Here is a 16,343-nt window from a genome sequence, read left to right on the forward strand (position 1 = left end):
AGTACACGTCTGTTATATTATAATTTTAAAGCAGAAGTTAGTTACAAAGCTAAAAATGAAAATAATAAAAAGCAGAGACTATGGCCTAATGGAGTAAGCTTCCTGCTTGTTTATGTTACTTTGTTAAAATGAGCCAAAGCAAAGTCATTCTTTAACATTTTGTCACAATTTGATTTAATTATATTCAGTGCTTTTGAATGTGTAAAATTTAAACATTTCTATTCCGTAAACATTGTGGGGACTACTTGAATTACTACTTAATTTTTTGGTGACTTAAATTCTGTCTAACACCAAGTGGACTTTTTTCCATGAATACATTATGCTAGTTAACACTCTGCCCCAGACTCTTTCTGATCCTGTTCTGCTTCTTGACACTTTTCTCCCTTCTCTCGACTGTATTTGTGGAGAAACTACACATATTGATCTGTGGCCCGTCGGGCTGAGGTTTCAGCTGCTGTGTGTTCAGACTCCTCCAGCATCCACACAGAGCCCCTCACAGACTGGAGCAGAGGATCAAAACCCTTCATTGTGTGGCGGCCATTAGTCCATGATCCTCTGCTCTTTCTGTAGGTGATCAGGAAGCTGTTCTCTGCACTTCCTGTGTCACTCCTGCTCACCCTATACAAACAATCAGAAGCATTTATCTAGTCTGATCCTAACAAGACAATCCAGCCATGACTGCTGTGAGTCAGATAAGTGTGTGTCACTGGCCACCTGCTCAGTGTAACCAGGGGTGGCGCTCAATGTCGTCTAAACTGGGCCGATCTGATGCCGCTGCACTGAGGCACCAGCGAATCAGCTGACGGCACTCTGTTACACACAACACAGTGTTCAGGAACACAAAACCACACGCTTCACCTGGATCTGGACCTGATTTCTGTCTCTTGCCTGTCGACAGCTCTCTAGGAAAGAGCAGTCTGCTTTTGGAGGTGACCCTCAATGCGCCTCTGAAGGGGAAACAGCTGCACAGGACGTGGTAGAGCGTCACCCCCACTGACCAAACCGTAGCCGGTCCCGCATGATAACGGTGATGCCGAAACCACTCAGGAGGGGCGTACTGAAGAGTGCCTGAGAGACCCAACAAGACCACAAACATCATCTGAAGAGGCCCCAGTCCAAACAGATTCCCTTCGCTCGATCATCAAAAGTCCACAAACAAACACAGATCACTGCAGGGAGATCAAACCAACCTGCAAAGTGTTTGTAGGCCGAGTCTTTCAGCAGATCTCCACAGCCGAAGTCCAGCAGCTTGATGTCATGTGAGTCTGTGGAGATCAGCAGGTTCTCTGGTTTGACGTCCCGGTGCAGGACTCCACGGCTCTCGCAGTGTTTCAGCGCCGTGATCAGCTGCAGCAGCACTTTCTTGGCCAGACTCTCCTCCAGGCGTCCGTTCTCCTCACAGAAACTCTCCAGATCTTGGCAAGGAAGCGGGCGCTCCAGGATCATGGTGTAGCGTCTGGGACGGTCAAACCACTCCAGCAGCTGCAGGACGTTGGGGCAGGCAGGAGCCGAATTGACCAGGGTCATCAACGCCACCTCCAGCGGCAGCCGACCCTGACCTTCCTGCAGGACAAACGCTCCGTTATATCCAGCGCTGAATCAGACCAAACAGAGCAACAGATTCACTCTCAACTCACAACTCTCAGTCTCTGTGTTCCTCGTTTAGAGACGTACTTGATGGCAACCTGTAGACGGATGAAGCACAGTAAACCACGCTGCCTAATTATCACCCACGAGGGACATTTACTGACATCAACATTTCTAAAAGCTGTTTAACTGCAGGAGGTAAGAAAATGTCTCACTGGCAGTCCATCAGACCTGCGGGTCCCAGCATACACAGAGCCGAATCCTCCTCGCCCCAGCAATGGGCCCTTCACATACGCTTCTGCAACACACAAGATCACAAGAAACGTCTTTAACAGAAAACATGCTGCAGCATCTAAACCTGTTACAGAACGTTACTGTAATTCAGCTGAAGAACATTTTCAGTGACTAATCATTGAGTGAGTCTTTAATCAGGTGTTTAATATGAGTGTATCTGACCTCTGCGGGAGCGTTTGGCAGCTCTTCTGTATGAAGGAGACGGATGCTCATCCTCCTGGCTGCCGCTCTGCCACTTCCTCTTCCTGTGAGGCTGATCTGTGGACACAGAAACGGCCAACTCTGAAGGCAGAGGTGCGATGTATCCAGGCAGCTCTTGGCTCAGCGGCTGGTTTGGGTTTGGCAGCGGTTCCTGAGCGCCGTCACCAGAGCCACGTCTCTCAAGCTCCTGATCATCCGTCTGAGAGACAGCAGCACTCCTGGATCTGGAGCGGCCCGAGCCTGCAATATTACACACATCAAACACTTACAGCCTTTATTAGCAACATTTATTAATAATCAACCACCAATGGTACTGCTCACATCCAATTAGGTTACTTTACATTTTAATTGTCTTGAATTGCATTTGAGCAGCTCTATAATTTTCCAGCGTTATAATTGTGTCAAAGAATTAAACACATATTTTACTGATTTTCATACACAAGGAATAAAATACATGTGATGAGTGAGCTGGTATAAATGTGTGATTAAATGAGTTAACCTGCACACATTTCTTCACATCACTTCATTAACACAATGAACAACATCGTACTATAATAACATATCAATAATAAACAAACTAAATTAAAACACTCACCTCGTCTTTCACCCAAATGAGCCATTGACAAACTCCTCCAAGCTCCAATCAAAACAAGAAATTAATCAACAAAAAGGTAATTAATTAATCAATTAATTAATTACAGAAAGCAAGAAAGAAAGAAATAAAAATCTGAAATAAGAATAGAAAAATAGAATAAGTCTTTCCTCAGAAATAATCAGAAATCCTTCAAAAATAAAACTCTACTCAAAGAAAAATCCTCCGATCTCCTAAAATAAAAGTCTCTTCTCTGAACTCCATCGAAAATCACAATCTCAGCACAGAAAATGTTCTCCAGAAGTCTCTGAAGTCGCCTCGTCTCTCAACCAGCAGATATCGATCAGATCATAACACGCGTCGCTATAGCAACTACAATTCGCGTGCGTTAGTACAAAACTATTGAAAAGATTAATAAACTCTAATTCAGTTTAACCAGAGCTCATTATAGCATCTCTGATATATACTGATTTATGCCTTTATTAATAAATCTCACAAGTTAATATAAAAAAGTATATAAAAATTCAATGTATAAGATAAATGTGTGCGCTCGCGCTTTTGCGCACGCGACGTCAGGCGAGCATAAGTGAATCTAAAGGCGGTCGCACACCGGACGAGACGCGCCGCGTCGCGTCGCGCCACATGTAGGACAACTCGAGGTATCGCACACTGGACGCGCACATTCTATATGCGTGAGCTCAATTTCGCAGCAAGATGGGAGAGTTTTAACTTCATCTATTATTTTAATTTTAAATATATGATTTTAATTGATAAAAGATTAGTTTTTAACGTTAATTAATGAAAAGAATCTGTGTTATTATAATACGTCTGTTATTGTTTTGTTGTATCTGTTGTCTAGGCAACTGTGCTGCTGAAAACGTAACCAAACACTTTGTAATGTTTTATTTGAATGAAACAAGTGTGCTGTACTTTAATTTCAGTTTCAGTTTATAACATCTGGGTTTTTTAATATAAAACTATGCGGATGGCGCTCTGTGGCGCGGCAGAAATTTGAACAGCGTTCTGAGTCGTAGCTGGGCGCCGCGGACAGACGCCGAATGGCGCCGCCGGTGTGTGTACTCACATAGAGAATAATGTGTTCGAATTTTAAAGACGTGGCGCGACGCGACGCGGCGCTGCGCTTCTCGTCCGGTGTGCGACCCCCTTAATTGTAGTTGCTATAGCGACGCGTGTTGTGTTATGATTTCGGCATAAATATTTGTACACGTTTTCAACTAAAACCTTGAGATATAACGTAATGTTGTTGTAGAATATTGTTGTGAATAATTCCCAACCATAAAGTGCTCAGAAATGGTTAAAAAAAATTATTAATAGATATTGTCTTTCTCCCGCATGGGATTTATCTGGGCTATGTGGGTGTCAACTGGGCATGGGCTCAGAGTGGGGACTTTGATGGGCTGAATGTGTGCCCAGCTTGGATACAGTTGTGGACCCAGTTAGGCTGCCCATTATTGTTTATTTGTGGGTCCCAGATGGGCCACATTTGGGCTATATTAGGATATATTTATAGTTACATAATTTTTTCGTTATTATTTATTTTTATGCAGTTATTGGTAGCTACATAACCCTAATAATTAAATTGATTTAATTGTATGTATTTCATGTTTTATTCATTAAGGGTTATATCATAATGTAACAATATAAGATTATTTATTTTATGAAGAATCCTATTTTATTTATTTATAAGTACCTCAAAGTGTTTTTTGTTGGCCGACCGGCTGGACCATCATGAGGCAGGCGGGAAGAGTCATCGCCATAAAGAAGAACATTTTATGTTTTGAGATGATATGTGTTCTCTGAATATTGTTGTATAGTCTTTCTAATTAAGTACATTAACTCTTTTAAAATTGTATTTTTATATTTACACCCATTATTTTCCACTGGCAAAATGTGTTATCTGTGATTTTACTTGTAGGCTATGTTCATTGATGAAATAAGGTTAATATTCTCATAATTCTGTGTTGTTAAAGTTCAGCTTTGAAAAACAAAAGATGAATCATGAATAAAGCTGTTGGTGTGAAGCAATAACTTGTGTTATTGAATATATAACAAAATGAAAAATAATAAAATAATATTACTTTTAAAATTACATTTCTAAACTGAATAGTGTCACTTTTAACTTGTTCATATTACCTTTAGTAGTATAACTATACCTTTAAGTGACATTTTTGTACTGGCACAACTTATAACCATGCATGCTTTTTAATGCTTTTGTGAATGTTTTAGTGGTATTTTAAAATAATTGCCTTGTCTGTTTTTCTTTCTTTACTGTTTTATTTTTTATTTTTTAGGTATGAACCTGAGAAGTCTGCACAGGCCCTGGAATAATACCATTTCATTCTGTTCTGTTCAAGTATTTTTGTGTTCAAGTATTTTTGTATTAACACTTTCTATGAAGCCCATATTATACATTATAAGGGTATTCTTAAAGCATTATAAGGACTGCATTATGATACAACTTATAATATGTTGGATCATCTCATGAATATTCATAAGAACAAGTTTAATATATTTACTTATTTGTGGTTATAGCTTTTAAGAGTATGATTATTTATAATCTCTTGTTAAACTCAGGACCTAGTCAAAACCATGTGAAAGCTACATGCAGGTAGGAGAAATGGGCATGCCAAAGGTAGGGGGCATTCCAAAAGGTTTCTCATTGGTGAAACAAAAGGTGGCGGGCGTGCCAAAAGGTTTCTCATTGGTAAAACGAAAGATGCGTTTTTAATATATAGATTTAAACAGAGAGAGTGTGTCTGAACCCCGAACATTATCAGGAAGGCTATTCCAGAGTTTGGGAGCCAAATATGTAAAAGCTCTACCTCCTTTAGTGGACTTTGCTATCCTAGGAACTACCGAAAGTCCAGCATTTTATGACCTTAGGGAGCATGATGAATTATAACGTGGTATAAGGCTAGTTAGGTACGCAGGAGCTAAACCATTTAGGGCCTTATAGGTAAGTAATGATAATTTGTAACTGATACAGAACTGAATAGGTTGCCAGTGCAGAGACTGTAAAATTGGGGTAATATGATCATATTTTCTTGACCTGGTAAGGACTCTAGCTGCTGAATTTTGGACTACCTGTAGCTTGTTTATTGAAGAAGCAGGACAACCATCTAGAAGGGCATTACAATAGTCCAGTCTAGAGGTCATGAATGTATGAACTAGCTTTTCTGCTTCAGAAACCGATAACATGTTTCATAGCTTGGCAATGTTTCAAAGATGGAAGAATGCAATTTTTGTAACATGGGAAATATGATTTTCAAAAGACAAGTTGCTTTCTTATATAACACCCAGATTTTTGACTGTAGAGGTAGTAACAGTACATCCGTCTAGTTGCAGACTGTAATTACAAGATTCTGTGTACGTCTTTTTGTTGCAATATTTAATATCTCTGTCTTATCCGAATTTAATAGGATAAAATTATTGGTCATCCAATCTTTTACATTTTTAACACACTCTGTTATATTAGATGATTTAGAAGTTGAATCTGGTCTCGTTGAGATATATAGCTGAGTATCATCAGGATAACAGTGGAAGCTAATTCCGTATTTTCTAATAATATTACAAAGGGGCAACGTGTATATTGAAAATATAAGTGGACCTAGGACGGATCCTTGTGGCACTCCACATTTTACTGGTGATAAATGAGATGATTCCCCATTTAAATAAAAAAAATGGTAGCGATCGGACAGGTAGGATCTAAACCATCTTAGAGCCTGCCCTTGAATACCTCTATAGGTTAGTAATTGATCTATGAGTATGTCATGATCTATGGTGTTGAATGCAGCACTAAGATCAAGTAAAACTAGCAATGAGATGCAGCCTTGATCTGTCGCAAGAAGCAGGTCATTTGTTATTTTAACAAGTGCAGTTTCGGTGCTATGGTGGGGGCTGAAACCTGACTGAAATTTTTCATACAGATATTTTTTTTTTGCAGGAAGGAGATCAATTGAGCAGATACAACTTTTTCTAAAATTTTAGACATAAATGGAAGATTTGAAATAGGCCTATAATTTGCCAGTTCACTAGGATCTAATTTTGGTTTCTTAGTAAGAGGCTTAATAACCGCCAGCTTGAATGGTTTTGGGACGTGACCTAAAGATAACGATGAGTAAATGATATTGAGAAGCGGTTCTTCAGCTACAGGTAACAACTCTTTCGTTAATTTAGTGGGTACAGGATCTAATAAACATGTTGTTGGTTTAGTTACAGTGATAAGTTCATTTAGCTCTTCTTGTCCTATATTTGTAGGCACTGCAGTTTATCTTTGGGTGCGTTGGATGAAACTGAAGTGTTAGAGGCTGTAGATTTTACATTCGCTATTGTATTTCAAATGTTATCTATTTTATCAGTGAAGAAATTCATAAAGTCATTACTATTAAACGTTGATGGAATATTTGAATCAGGTGTCATATGGTAATTTGTTAAATTTTTCCACTCTGTTAAATAAAATCCTTGGATTGTTTTGGTTATTTTCAATGAGTTTGTGTATATGCTCTGCCCCAGCAGTTTTTAGAGCCTGTCTATAGCTGGACATACTGTTTTTCAATGCAATTCTAAAAACTTCCATGTTAGTTTTTCTCCATTTGCGTTCAAGACTACGAGTTTCTTTTTTGAGAGAGTGAGTATTACTGTTATACCATGGCACAGTACATTTTTCTCTAACCTTTTTCAATTTGATGGGGGCAACAGCTTCTAATGTATTAGAGAAAATAGTGCCCATGTTGCCAGTCATTTCGTCTAGTTCATGTGTAGACATATAGTTAATATCAGTGATACGCAGCATGCACAATACAAGGACATGGTCTGTAATATGATCACATTGAGGTACGATTTCTATATCAGTAAGATCGATTCCATGCGATATAATTAAATCTAGCGATGATTAAAACGATGAGTGGGCTCGGTGACATTTTGCTTGACTCCAAAAGAGTTTATTAGGTCAGTAAACGCAAGTCCTAATGCATAATTTGAATTGTCAACGTGAATATTAAAATCTCCCATGATTAGCAACTTATCAACTGTAACCAGAAGGTCTGAGAGGAAATCTGCAAATTCTTTTAAGAATTCTGGAGGCCTTCTGCCTGATAGAGAAAAATATATAGTTGACAAAACAAAAAAAGTGTCATGAGAGTTTAGTTACCCTCTGTCAAGTGACATTAACCAATTTAGCAAACAGACAAAGCTTTATCAAAGAATAATGCTTAACCTTTTTATCAAAGCAAACAGACACAGCTTTATCCACTAAAACATTTATTTAGATTTTAGTTTCAGTTGCCAGTTCAAGTCAAATAAAATAAATAAATAAATAAACCAATCATTCATTCATTCATTTATGCGGAAGTAGCAGTCTATAGAACAGAAGCCAGCAAGCTCTTCGTCTGAACAGAACGCTGTGAAGACCCCCTTCGTTTCATGGCCACAGTATCCAGTGGTGTTTTTGTAGATGCATCTGCAGCCATCACACCTCACATCTGGACCGACAGACTTCCAGTCAACGATCCCTAAGAAAATAAATAAATAAAATCTCTGTAATGTAATAAACTTTCTAAATATCTTAAAAAAACTTGTTCAGTTAATAAAATTGTAAATATTCATAATGTCCAGCCAGGTAAAGTGAGCTCTTCTTTGAAAACTGATGCCATAAAACTTTCTGCACACTAGTGACAGAGTGAGAAAGGCTCCTTCTCCTTCTTTATAGACAACATCTAGAAGAATGTCTGTGCAGCTCTGATGGTAGCTGAATAATAACAAAAAATATATATATATATACAAAACTATTTAAAATATGAAATTAAAACAAAAATACACACAGAAAAATCAAGTTACACGAATGTACCTAAAAGAGTACAAATGCCGACCTGCCAACCTTGGAAATTTGTTTTAAGTAACATCAGTGTGGCGGGCGGTCGAGGGGGGCGGGGGGTAAACAGTTTACTGTTTTATGTAACTGTTTAGTTAGGTTTTGCTATTTTTTTTTAATGACATTTTAAAAAAGATAATAAAAAGTCGAGTACACTTTATGAAAAACTCTTTATGAATTTTTTTTTATGAACAAATAAAGTGAATGTAAGCATGTATTATGTGCAAAAAAAGGGTTAAAATCACAAATCACATTGTAATCTTAAAACAAAAATAAGCCTTTTAAAGCAGAAGTTAAAGTTACTAAGCTAAAAATGAAAATAATAAAAAGCAGAGACTAGGGCCTAATGGAGTAAGCTTCCTGCTTGTTTATGTTACTTTGTTAAAATGAGCCAAAGCAAAGTCATTCTTTAACATTTTGTCACAATTTGATTTAATTATATTCATTGCTTTTGAATGTGTAAAATTTCAACATTTCTGTTTCGTAAACATTGTGGGGACTACTTGAATTACTACTTAATTTTTTGGTGACTTAAATTCTGTCTAACACCAAGTGGACTTTTTTCCATGAATACATTATGCTAGTTAACACTCTGCCCCAGACTCTTTCTGATCCTGTTCTGCTTCTTGACACTTTTCTCCATTCTCTCGACTGTATTTGTGGAGAAACTACACATATTGATCTGTGGCCCGTCGGGCTGAGGTTTCAGCTGCTGTGTGTTCAGACTCCTCCAGCATCCACACAGAGCCCCTCACAGACTGGAGCAGAGGATCAAAACCCTTCATTGTGTGGCGGCCATTAGTCCATGATCCTCTGCTCTTTCTGTAGGTGATCAGGAAGCTGTTCTCTGCACTTCCTGTGTCACTCCTGCTCACCCTATACAAACAATCAGAAGCATTTATCTAGTCTGATCCTAACAAGACAATCCAGCCATGACTGCTGTGAGTCAGATAAGTGTGTGTCACTGGCCACCTGCTCAGTGTAACCAGGGGTGGCGCTCAATGTCGTCTAAACTGGGCCGATCTGATGCCGCTGATTTCGGCATAAATATTTGTACACGTTTTCAACTAAAACCTTGAGATATAACGTAATGTTGTTGTAGAATATTGTTGTGAATAATTCCTATCCATAAAGTGCTCAGAAATGGTTAAAAAAATATATTAATAGATATTGTCTTTCTCCCGCATGGGATTTATCTGGGCTATGTGGGTGTCAACTGGGCATGGGCTCAGAGTGGGGACTTTGATGGGCTGAATGTGTGCCCAGCTTTGATACAGTTGTGGACCCAGTTAGGCTGCCCATTATTGTTTATTTGTGGGTCCCAGATGGGCCACATTTGGGCTATATTAGGATATATTTATAGTCACATAATTTTTTTCATATTATTTATTTTTATGCAGTTATTGGTAGCTACATAACCCTAATAATTAAATTGATTTAATTGTATGTATTTCATGTTTTATTCATTAAAGGTTATATCATAATGTAACAATATAAGATTATTTATTTTATGAAGAATCCTATTTTATTTATTCATAAGTACCTCAAAGTGTTTTTTGTTGGCCGACCGGCTGGACCATCATGAGGCAGGCGGGAAGAGTCATCGCCATAAAGACCATTTTATGTTTTGAGATGATATGTGTTCTCTGAATATTGTTGTATAGTCTTTCTAATTAAGTACATTAACACTTTTAAAATTGTATTTTTATATTTACGCCATTTATTTTCCACTGGCAAAATGTGTTATCTGTGATTTTACTTGTAGGCTGTGTGAAGCAATAACTTGTGTTATTGAATATATAACAAAATGAAAAATAATAAAATAATATTACTTTTAAAATTACATTTCTAAACTGAATAGTGTCACTTTTAACTTGTTCATATTACCTTTAGTAGTATAACTATACCTTTGAGTGACAGTTTTGTACTGGCACAACTTATAACCATGCATGCTTTTTAATGCTTTTGTGAATGTTTTAGTGGTATTTTAAAATAATTGCCTTTTCTGTTTTTCTTTCTTTACTGTTTTATTTTTTATTTTTTAGGTATGAACCTGAGAAGTCTGCACAGGCCCTGGAATAATACCATTTCATTCTGTTCTGTTCAAGTATTTTTGTATTAAGACTTTCTATGAAGCCCATATTATACATTATAAGGGTATTCTTAAAGCATTATAAGGACTGCATTATAATACAACTTATAATATGTTGGATCATCTCATGAATATTCATAAGAACAAGTTTAATATATTTACTTATTTGTGGTTATAGCTTTTAAGAGTATGATTATTTATAATCTCTTGTTAAACACAGCTCAGGACCTAGTCAAAACCATGTGAAAGCTACATGCAGGTAGGAGAAATGGGCATACCAAAGGTAGGGGGTATTCCAAAATGTTTCTCATTGGTGAAACAAAAGGTGGCGGGCGTGCCAAAAGGTTTCTCATTGGTAAAACGAAAGATGCGTTTTTAATATATAGATTTAAACAGAGAGAGTGTGTCTGAACCCCGAACATTATCAGGAAGGCTATTCCAGAGTTTGGGAGCCAAATGTGAAAAAGCTCTACCTCCTTTAGTGGACTTTTCTTATTGGATAGCTGTGCCAGGTAGGACAGTGATAAACGGATAAGCAGATTAAGGAATCGCGAGGAAAAGCCCCACGGATACCGCTTTGAGAAAGTATAAGTGAAATTCTCGAAGGACAGAAATAGGTGGGCCCTTAAGGAGCTCTAGGTGAGCTGTGTTTTGTTGTGTGGATGTATCTGTGTCCGGACGAATGAATGTGTGAACAAATAAATTCTGTGTTGGGTGGGTAAAAGTTGCGCACCATTCTTGGACCGTCACTTCAGGCTGGCTGGGTGGAGTTGGACGCAACTAGTATCCACTTGAGAGTCTATTAAATCATTTTACAAAGAGGAAGGGAACTAGTTGCTTAAAGAATTAAATTTAATTATTTTATTTACAGTAATAGGAATTATTTTATGTTGGTTAGGAAACATTAATTCACAAATACTAGATTATTCTGAATCATGTATACAAATATAGAAGAAAAATGATGATTGAAGTCTTTATTTTACCATATGCATGTCATGCTGATATAAAAGGAAGGTTTATTTTGTTTTATTGCAGTATACTTAGATAATAAAGGTAGCTGGTTTCTGCATTATGCAAAGAAGAAAAAATGCTTGCTATTTTCCTGCAATGAACAGAGATGTATAGTAACGAAGTAGAACTACTTCACTACTGTACTTAAGTACTAAAAGGCGGTATCTGTACTTTACTAGAGTATTACTTTTTTTCTCCTACTTCCACTTTTACTTCAGTACATATTTTCGCTGAGTTTAATACTTTTACTCCGATATTTTTTTTATGTGCTGCATCGTTACTCGTTACAATTATAAAAATGTTACGAATCATTCCATTACAAACCACTGCCAGAACTGTAGATGGCAGGTTTGATGAAGCTGCCACATCATTGAGCGAATCAAGCGAGACTGCGCGTGCTGACTGAACTGCTGTGAAGAGAGAGATAAACACCGAGCCGAGCCAGATAATGACTCGTTCACGAGTCAAGAACCGGTTGCATCAGTTCTCGGATGACCAGTAACGTTAGTTCTTTCTGACAGTTCAATTCAATAAACCAGTAGAAGAAAACAGTTCACCGATTCTTTTGCGCTCGATGCAATGGCGTCATTGGCGTTGACTGCACCTGGGCTCATAACATTAACACAGAATCAGTTCAGAATCAATCACCAAGAGAATCAGTTCGGTTCAGACGCTATGTGTCTGTGTGTCGGTTTGCTTCACGCTAAATCACACATGCGCAGTATCATCAGCTCCTCGGTTCATGAATCGGACGCGTCTGACAGAAACGGTTCTTGACTCGTGAACGAGTCATTATCTGGCTCGGCTCGGTGTTCATCTTCAGTTCTCTCTTCACATCAGTTCAGTCAGTGTACTGTTTGAGTCAATGAATTACTCCGGGATATTGGTTTGTTTTAACTCAGAGGGAGTGTCAGACACATTAAACAAGTTAACAGCTTAATTCATCTGTGGATTAATGCGTATTGGAGACGCGAACCGTTTAAAACGATTCAGTTCGATTTGGTGAACTGTTTCAAAAAGATCCGGTTACATCGAATGATTCGTTCGCGAACCAGATATCACAAACTGCTTTGTTTTTAACTGTCTTACAACAGACACAGAAGAGAAGACAATGCTGAATAAAGTCGTAGTTTTTTGCTATTTTTGGACCAAAATGTATTTTCGATGCTGTAAAAAATTCTAAATGACCCTCAGATGTCTTACGGGTTTGGAACAACATGAGGTTAAGTTATTAATGACATAATTTTGCAAATTGGGCTAACTAACCCTAGTAACCGTTTTTTGTTTACAAGAAGTTACAGTCAAAGGAATTGTGATTGACCTTTAGGTTAAACATTTGAAATAGTAAAAACAATATGTTCAAACTTTGGACTACTTTCTTTAATAGCTACATAACACAATACTTCTACTTTTACTTTCAGTACTTGAGTAGTAAATTTTAAAATAGACTACTTGCGATACTTAAGTACAAAAAATGTTGAATACTTTAGTACTTCTACTTAAGTGTGGTGCTTAAAGAGCACTTCAACTTCTACTCAAGTCACTTTTTTGATAGAGCAGTTGTACTTTTACTCAAGTATGGGTCTCTAGTACTTTATACATCTCTGGCAATGAAGAACTTGCTTTACTAACAAAGAATAAGAGAACTGCGGTTTTCAACCAGATGATTTTGTTTTTATTAAGGGACCACTGAAAGAAGAGGTTGAAAAGTGAAAATTAGGAAAAGAGCTGATTGCTCAGACACAATTTGGTCAGAAGTTACATAGGTACATTTGATTAATGCAGTCTCTGAGTGTTCAAATTTCAGATGACTTTCGGAACAGTGCCTTGACAAAGGAAAGCAATGAAATAGAGTCTGTCGAGGAATGGCAAAGCAGCAAACAGCTGAAGAAAGAAGAAGAGGGAGGGGCTGATGGATGTTCCCCTCCCCTCTTGAAAGAGAAGAACACACTTCTAAATTCGCCCATTGGCCTCGGACCATCATGGCCTCCTAACAGTCCCCATATCTACTGATTGGCTTCATCACTCTGTCTCCTCTCCACCAGTAAGCTGGTGTGTGGTGGGCGTTCTGGCGCACTATGGCTGCCGTCGCATCATCCAGGTGGATGCTGCACACTGGTGGTGGATGAGGAGATACCCCCTGTCTATGTAAAGCGCTTTGAGTGCTAGAAAAGCGCTATATAAATGTAAGGAATTATTATTATTATTATTATTATTACACTTCAGCAAGGAGAAGCAGGAAAAGGTGAATCTTTCACTTGAGACTTTTCCTGAGGGTGAAAAGAACATTATGAAATGCAAAACTCTGGCAGAAAGCAACCAGAAGCCAGACTGAGAAGAAGCAGAGAAACAACGGAGACCGTACACCACAACATCAGGTCTTTGAGTGCCATCACAGCCTGACAACCCGGTAAAACAGCCCAGACTGATGATGTAACCAGAAGGACTTCCATCCCTTAAGTGCACAGGTGCTGCATATTCAATGAACACTATAGAGACTGCTTCAAATGTTAAATATTTTATTTCATTATCTTGTTTACTATGTTTTACTCTTGATTATTCACTGGTCTCACAGCACTTCCTTAAATTCTGTGTTTTAACTAACTCTCTCAATCTGCTTTTCAATAGGTACCAGACCAGCCTTATGTCTTAAAGAAAAAAATAATTTTGACAGACAGAAGTGAGTACTTGACTCACCAATCAGATAAACACGGAGCTGGATTTGGCAGAGTAAGACTGTTTCATTAAACAACTAGGGGAAAATGCACAACTGAATACTTGACAACAATGCTGAGCTCTTTGGGAAAGAAGAGAATAAATAAATGAATAAAAAAGGGTATCTTGATGAACAATAGAAAAAATGTATATGGTTGACAAAATAGAAATATTGGTCACTCCATTTTGTTTTAAGGTAATTTTCTAAGGTAAAACTGAATAAAATAATAATGAATAAAAGATTATTCCAAAGATCCAAAATCATGTAATCACATATACTGTCATCACTGGGGATAACCAGATGGAAATGTTGATGGCCATGGATCCAAGATTTACAGAGATCTCCAATCCTCTTCTCAGAGTTGCTCATGAGCAATAACAAAAAAGTATTTGACTAAACTTTAAATTAGACAAACACATGACATTTGAGAAATGATAATTGGCTCTCTCAAATGCCCAATGCCTAGGCCTAATATTCTAAACAAATTAATCTATGAGATTTTGAGAAAAAAAAAAAAAGGGGGAATGAAAGTGTGTGAAAAAGTATGAATGATGGTGTTGTATGGCATGAAAGAGAGTGTCTGACGAGACACTGAGGCAATTCAATCAATTTGCCCAAACAGCTGTATACAAATTCGATTGTGGACCCACAGGGCAAACTTATGCCCAGAAAAATAATGACCATGGATGTATTTGGTTAAGTTTCCTGGTCAGTACCAAGGTCTTTGTTGTGGCAGAAAGAAAAACAGTGCCACACATGCGCAGCGTATAACATGGGAAGGCAGAGCAAAGCAAGCTTGCTCTGTCCACCCACATCTAACTTTCTTTTCAGCATATCATGATGGAGCAGATTGTGTCAAAAGGATGAAATATTATCTTTCTGACTGTTAAAATAAATACAGTGGGTTGAGTGTTTTCCAGGTCAAAAGGCCTATGCTACCGAGCAACATAGGCCTAGATAAATTATCCATTAAAATAGTGGAACTCAGTTTACACAACAAAGAGATAACTGAATAAGGAAATTGCTGAGAATTAAATTGAAAGGAATAAAAAAATAGTAAAGACAGCACTGAAATTGTGAAAACTCAAAAAGGGGCCAAGACAGCCCTAAACCCACATTAAATTTCCACAGGTCACACCAAGAAGGACGACTGGCAAGATGAACAAATTAGCATGCTTGATAACACTAACAAAAAATTCTTAAGTTTTCCATTTACAGGTGACAGCAGTTCCAGTAAGACCAAGGAATGCTTCGCTCCATCAAAGAGAACCAGTGAGGGTGCAGTTATGAGCTCAAGAGAGCCTGGCATTTATCAGCAAAATGGTTACAGAGTGACACCTGAGTTCACATCTCTAACCTTAAAATACCCCAACCAGCTTCAACAACTCCACACAGCATAAAGTGAGGGATGAAGGGAGTGCTAGTAACGACCCACCCTTGCCAACGAGGGAAAGACCATTGCAACGACTCGCAAAGAGTCTCCCTGGTGAAGATGGAATGAGAGAGTGATGGGACTGCTACTGAGATCAAAATACTTGGGAGCAGATATGAGCCAACAAATAGAAAAGAAAAGGTGGAAAGAGAATGTTAAGTAATGGTAGATGAAGAATTTGAAGGTTATGAGAAGGGAAATATGGATGTAGGAAGATTTGAAGGGAAAATAGAGCAATTGGATGCAACAAATAGAATGAAAGGAGCAAAATAGAAAATTGAAGAAGGAAAAGTATGTGTTATGTTTTGGGGAAAATGCTGTATTTATAGAAGGGAGCATTTAATGAAGTAATGATCAAATTGAAAAGGCTAAGAATAGTAGATAAAGAAAATGTTGGAAAAGATAATAAAATGTAAGACTGGTTCGATTTACAGTTAGGAGCATGGGTAGCATAGTTTATAACTAAATAGGGAAAGTTTTTAGGAATGGCATTAATGACAGGAGATTTACTATTTTACTGTATACTTC

General features: G+C 37.8%; 1 protein-coding gene across 2 annotated transcripts; it reads right to left on the reverse strand.

Moving 5' to 3' along the window:
• Window positions 1-230: 230 nt before the first annotated feature.
• LOC113109079 (serine/threonine-protein kinase pim-3-like) lies at window positions 231-2,761 on the reverse strand. Of its 2 annotated transcripts, XM_026272622.1 has the most exons (7): window positions 2,678-2,761; window positions 2,044-2,322; window positions 1,803-1,885; window positions 1,638-1,685; window positions 1,191-1,563; window positions 889-1,068; window positions 231-810 (listed from the first exon to the last, which is right to left on the reverse strand). In XM_026272622.1, exons 1-7 carry the CDS (start codon window positions 2,700-2,702, stop codon window positions 719-721), a joined length of 1,080 nt encoding a protein of 359 aa, XP_026128407.1. In that variant the 5' UTR covers window positions 2,703-2,761; the 3' UTR covers window positions 231-718. The 2 variants fall into 2 exon arrangements, with proteins under 2 accessions (XP_026128407.1, XP_026128406.1); XM_026272621.1 differs by having other exon boundaries at window positions 231-1,068.
• Window positions 2,762-16,343: the final 13,582 nt, after the last annotated feature.

This window comes from Carassius auratus, chromosome 9 (genome assembly GCF_003368295.1).
Source record: "Carassius auratus strain Wakin chromosome 9, ASM336829v1, whole genome shotgun sequence".
In the NCBI taxonomy this organism is placed as follows: domain Eukaryota; kingdom Metazoa; phylum Chordata; class Actinopteri; order Cypriniformes; family Cyprinidae; genus Carassius; species Carassius auratus.

Bases quoted from the DNA above. Each gene is read 5' to 3' on its own strand.
- LOC113109079 (XM_026272621.1), bottom strand. From the start codon at position 2,702: ATGGCTCATTTGGGTGAAAGACGAG. The intron at 1,686-1,802 runs GTGAGACATTTT...ATCCGTCTACAG, and splicing joins GCAGGTCTGATGGACTGCCA to GTTGCCATCAAGTACGTCTC. The intron at 1,564-1,637 runs GTGAGTTGAGAG...TTTGTCCTGCAG, and splicing joins GAACACAGAGACTGAGAGTT to GAAGGTCAGGGTCGGCTGCC.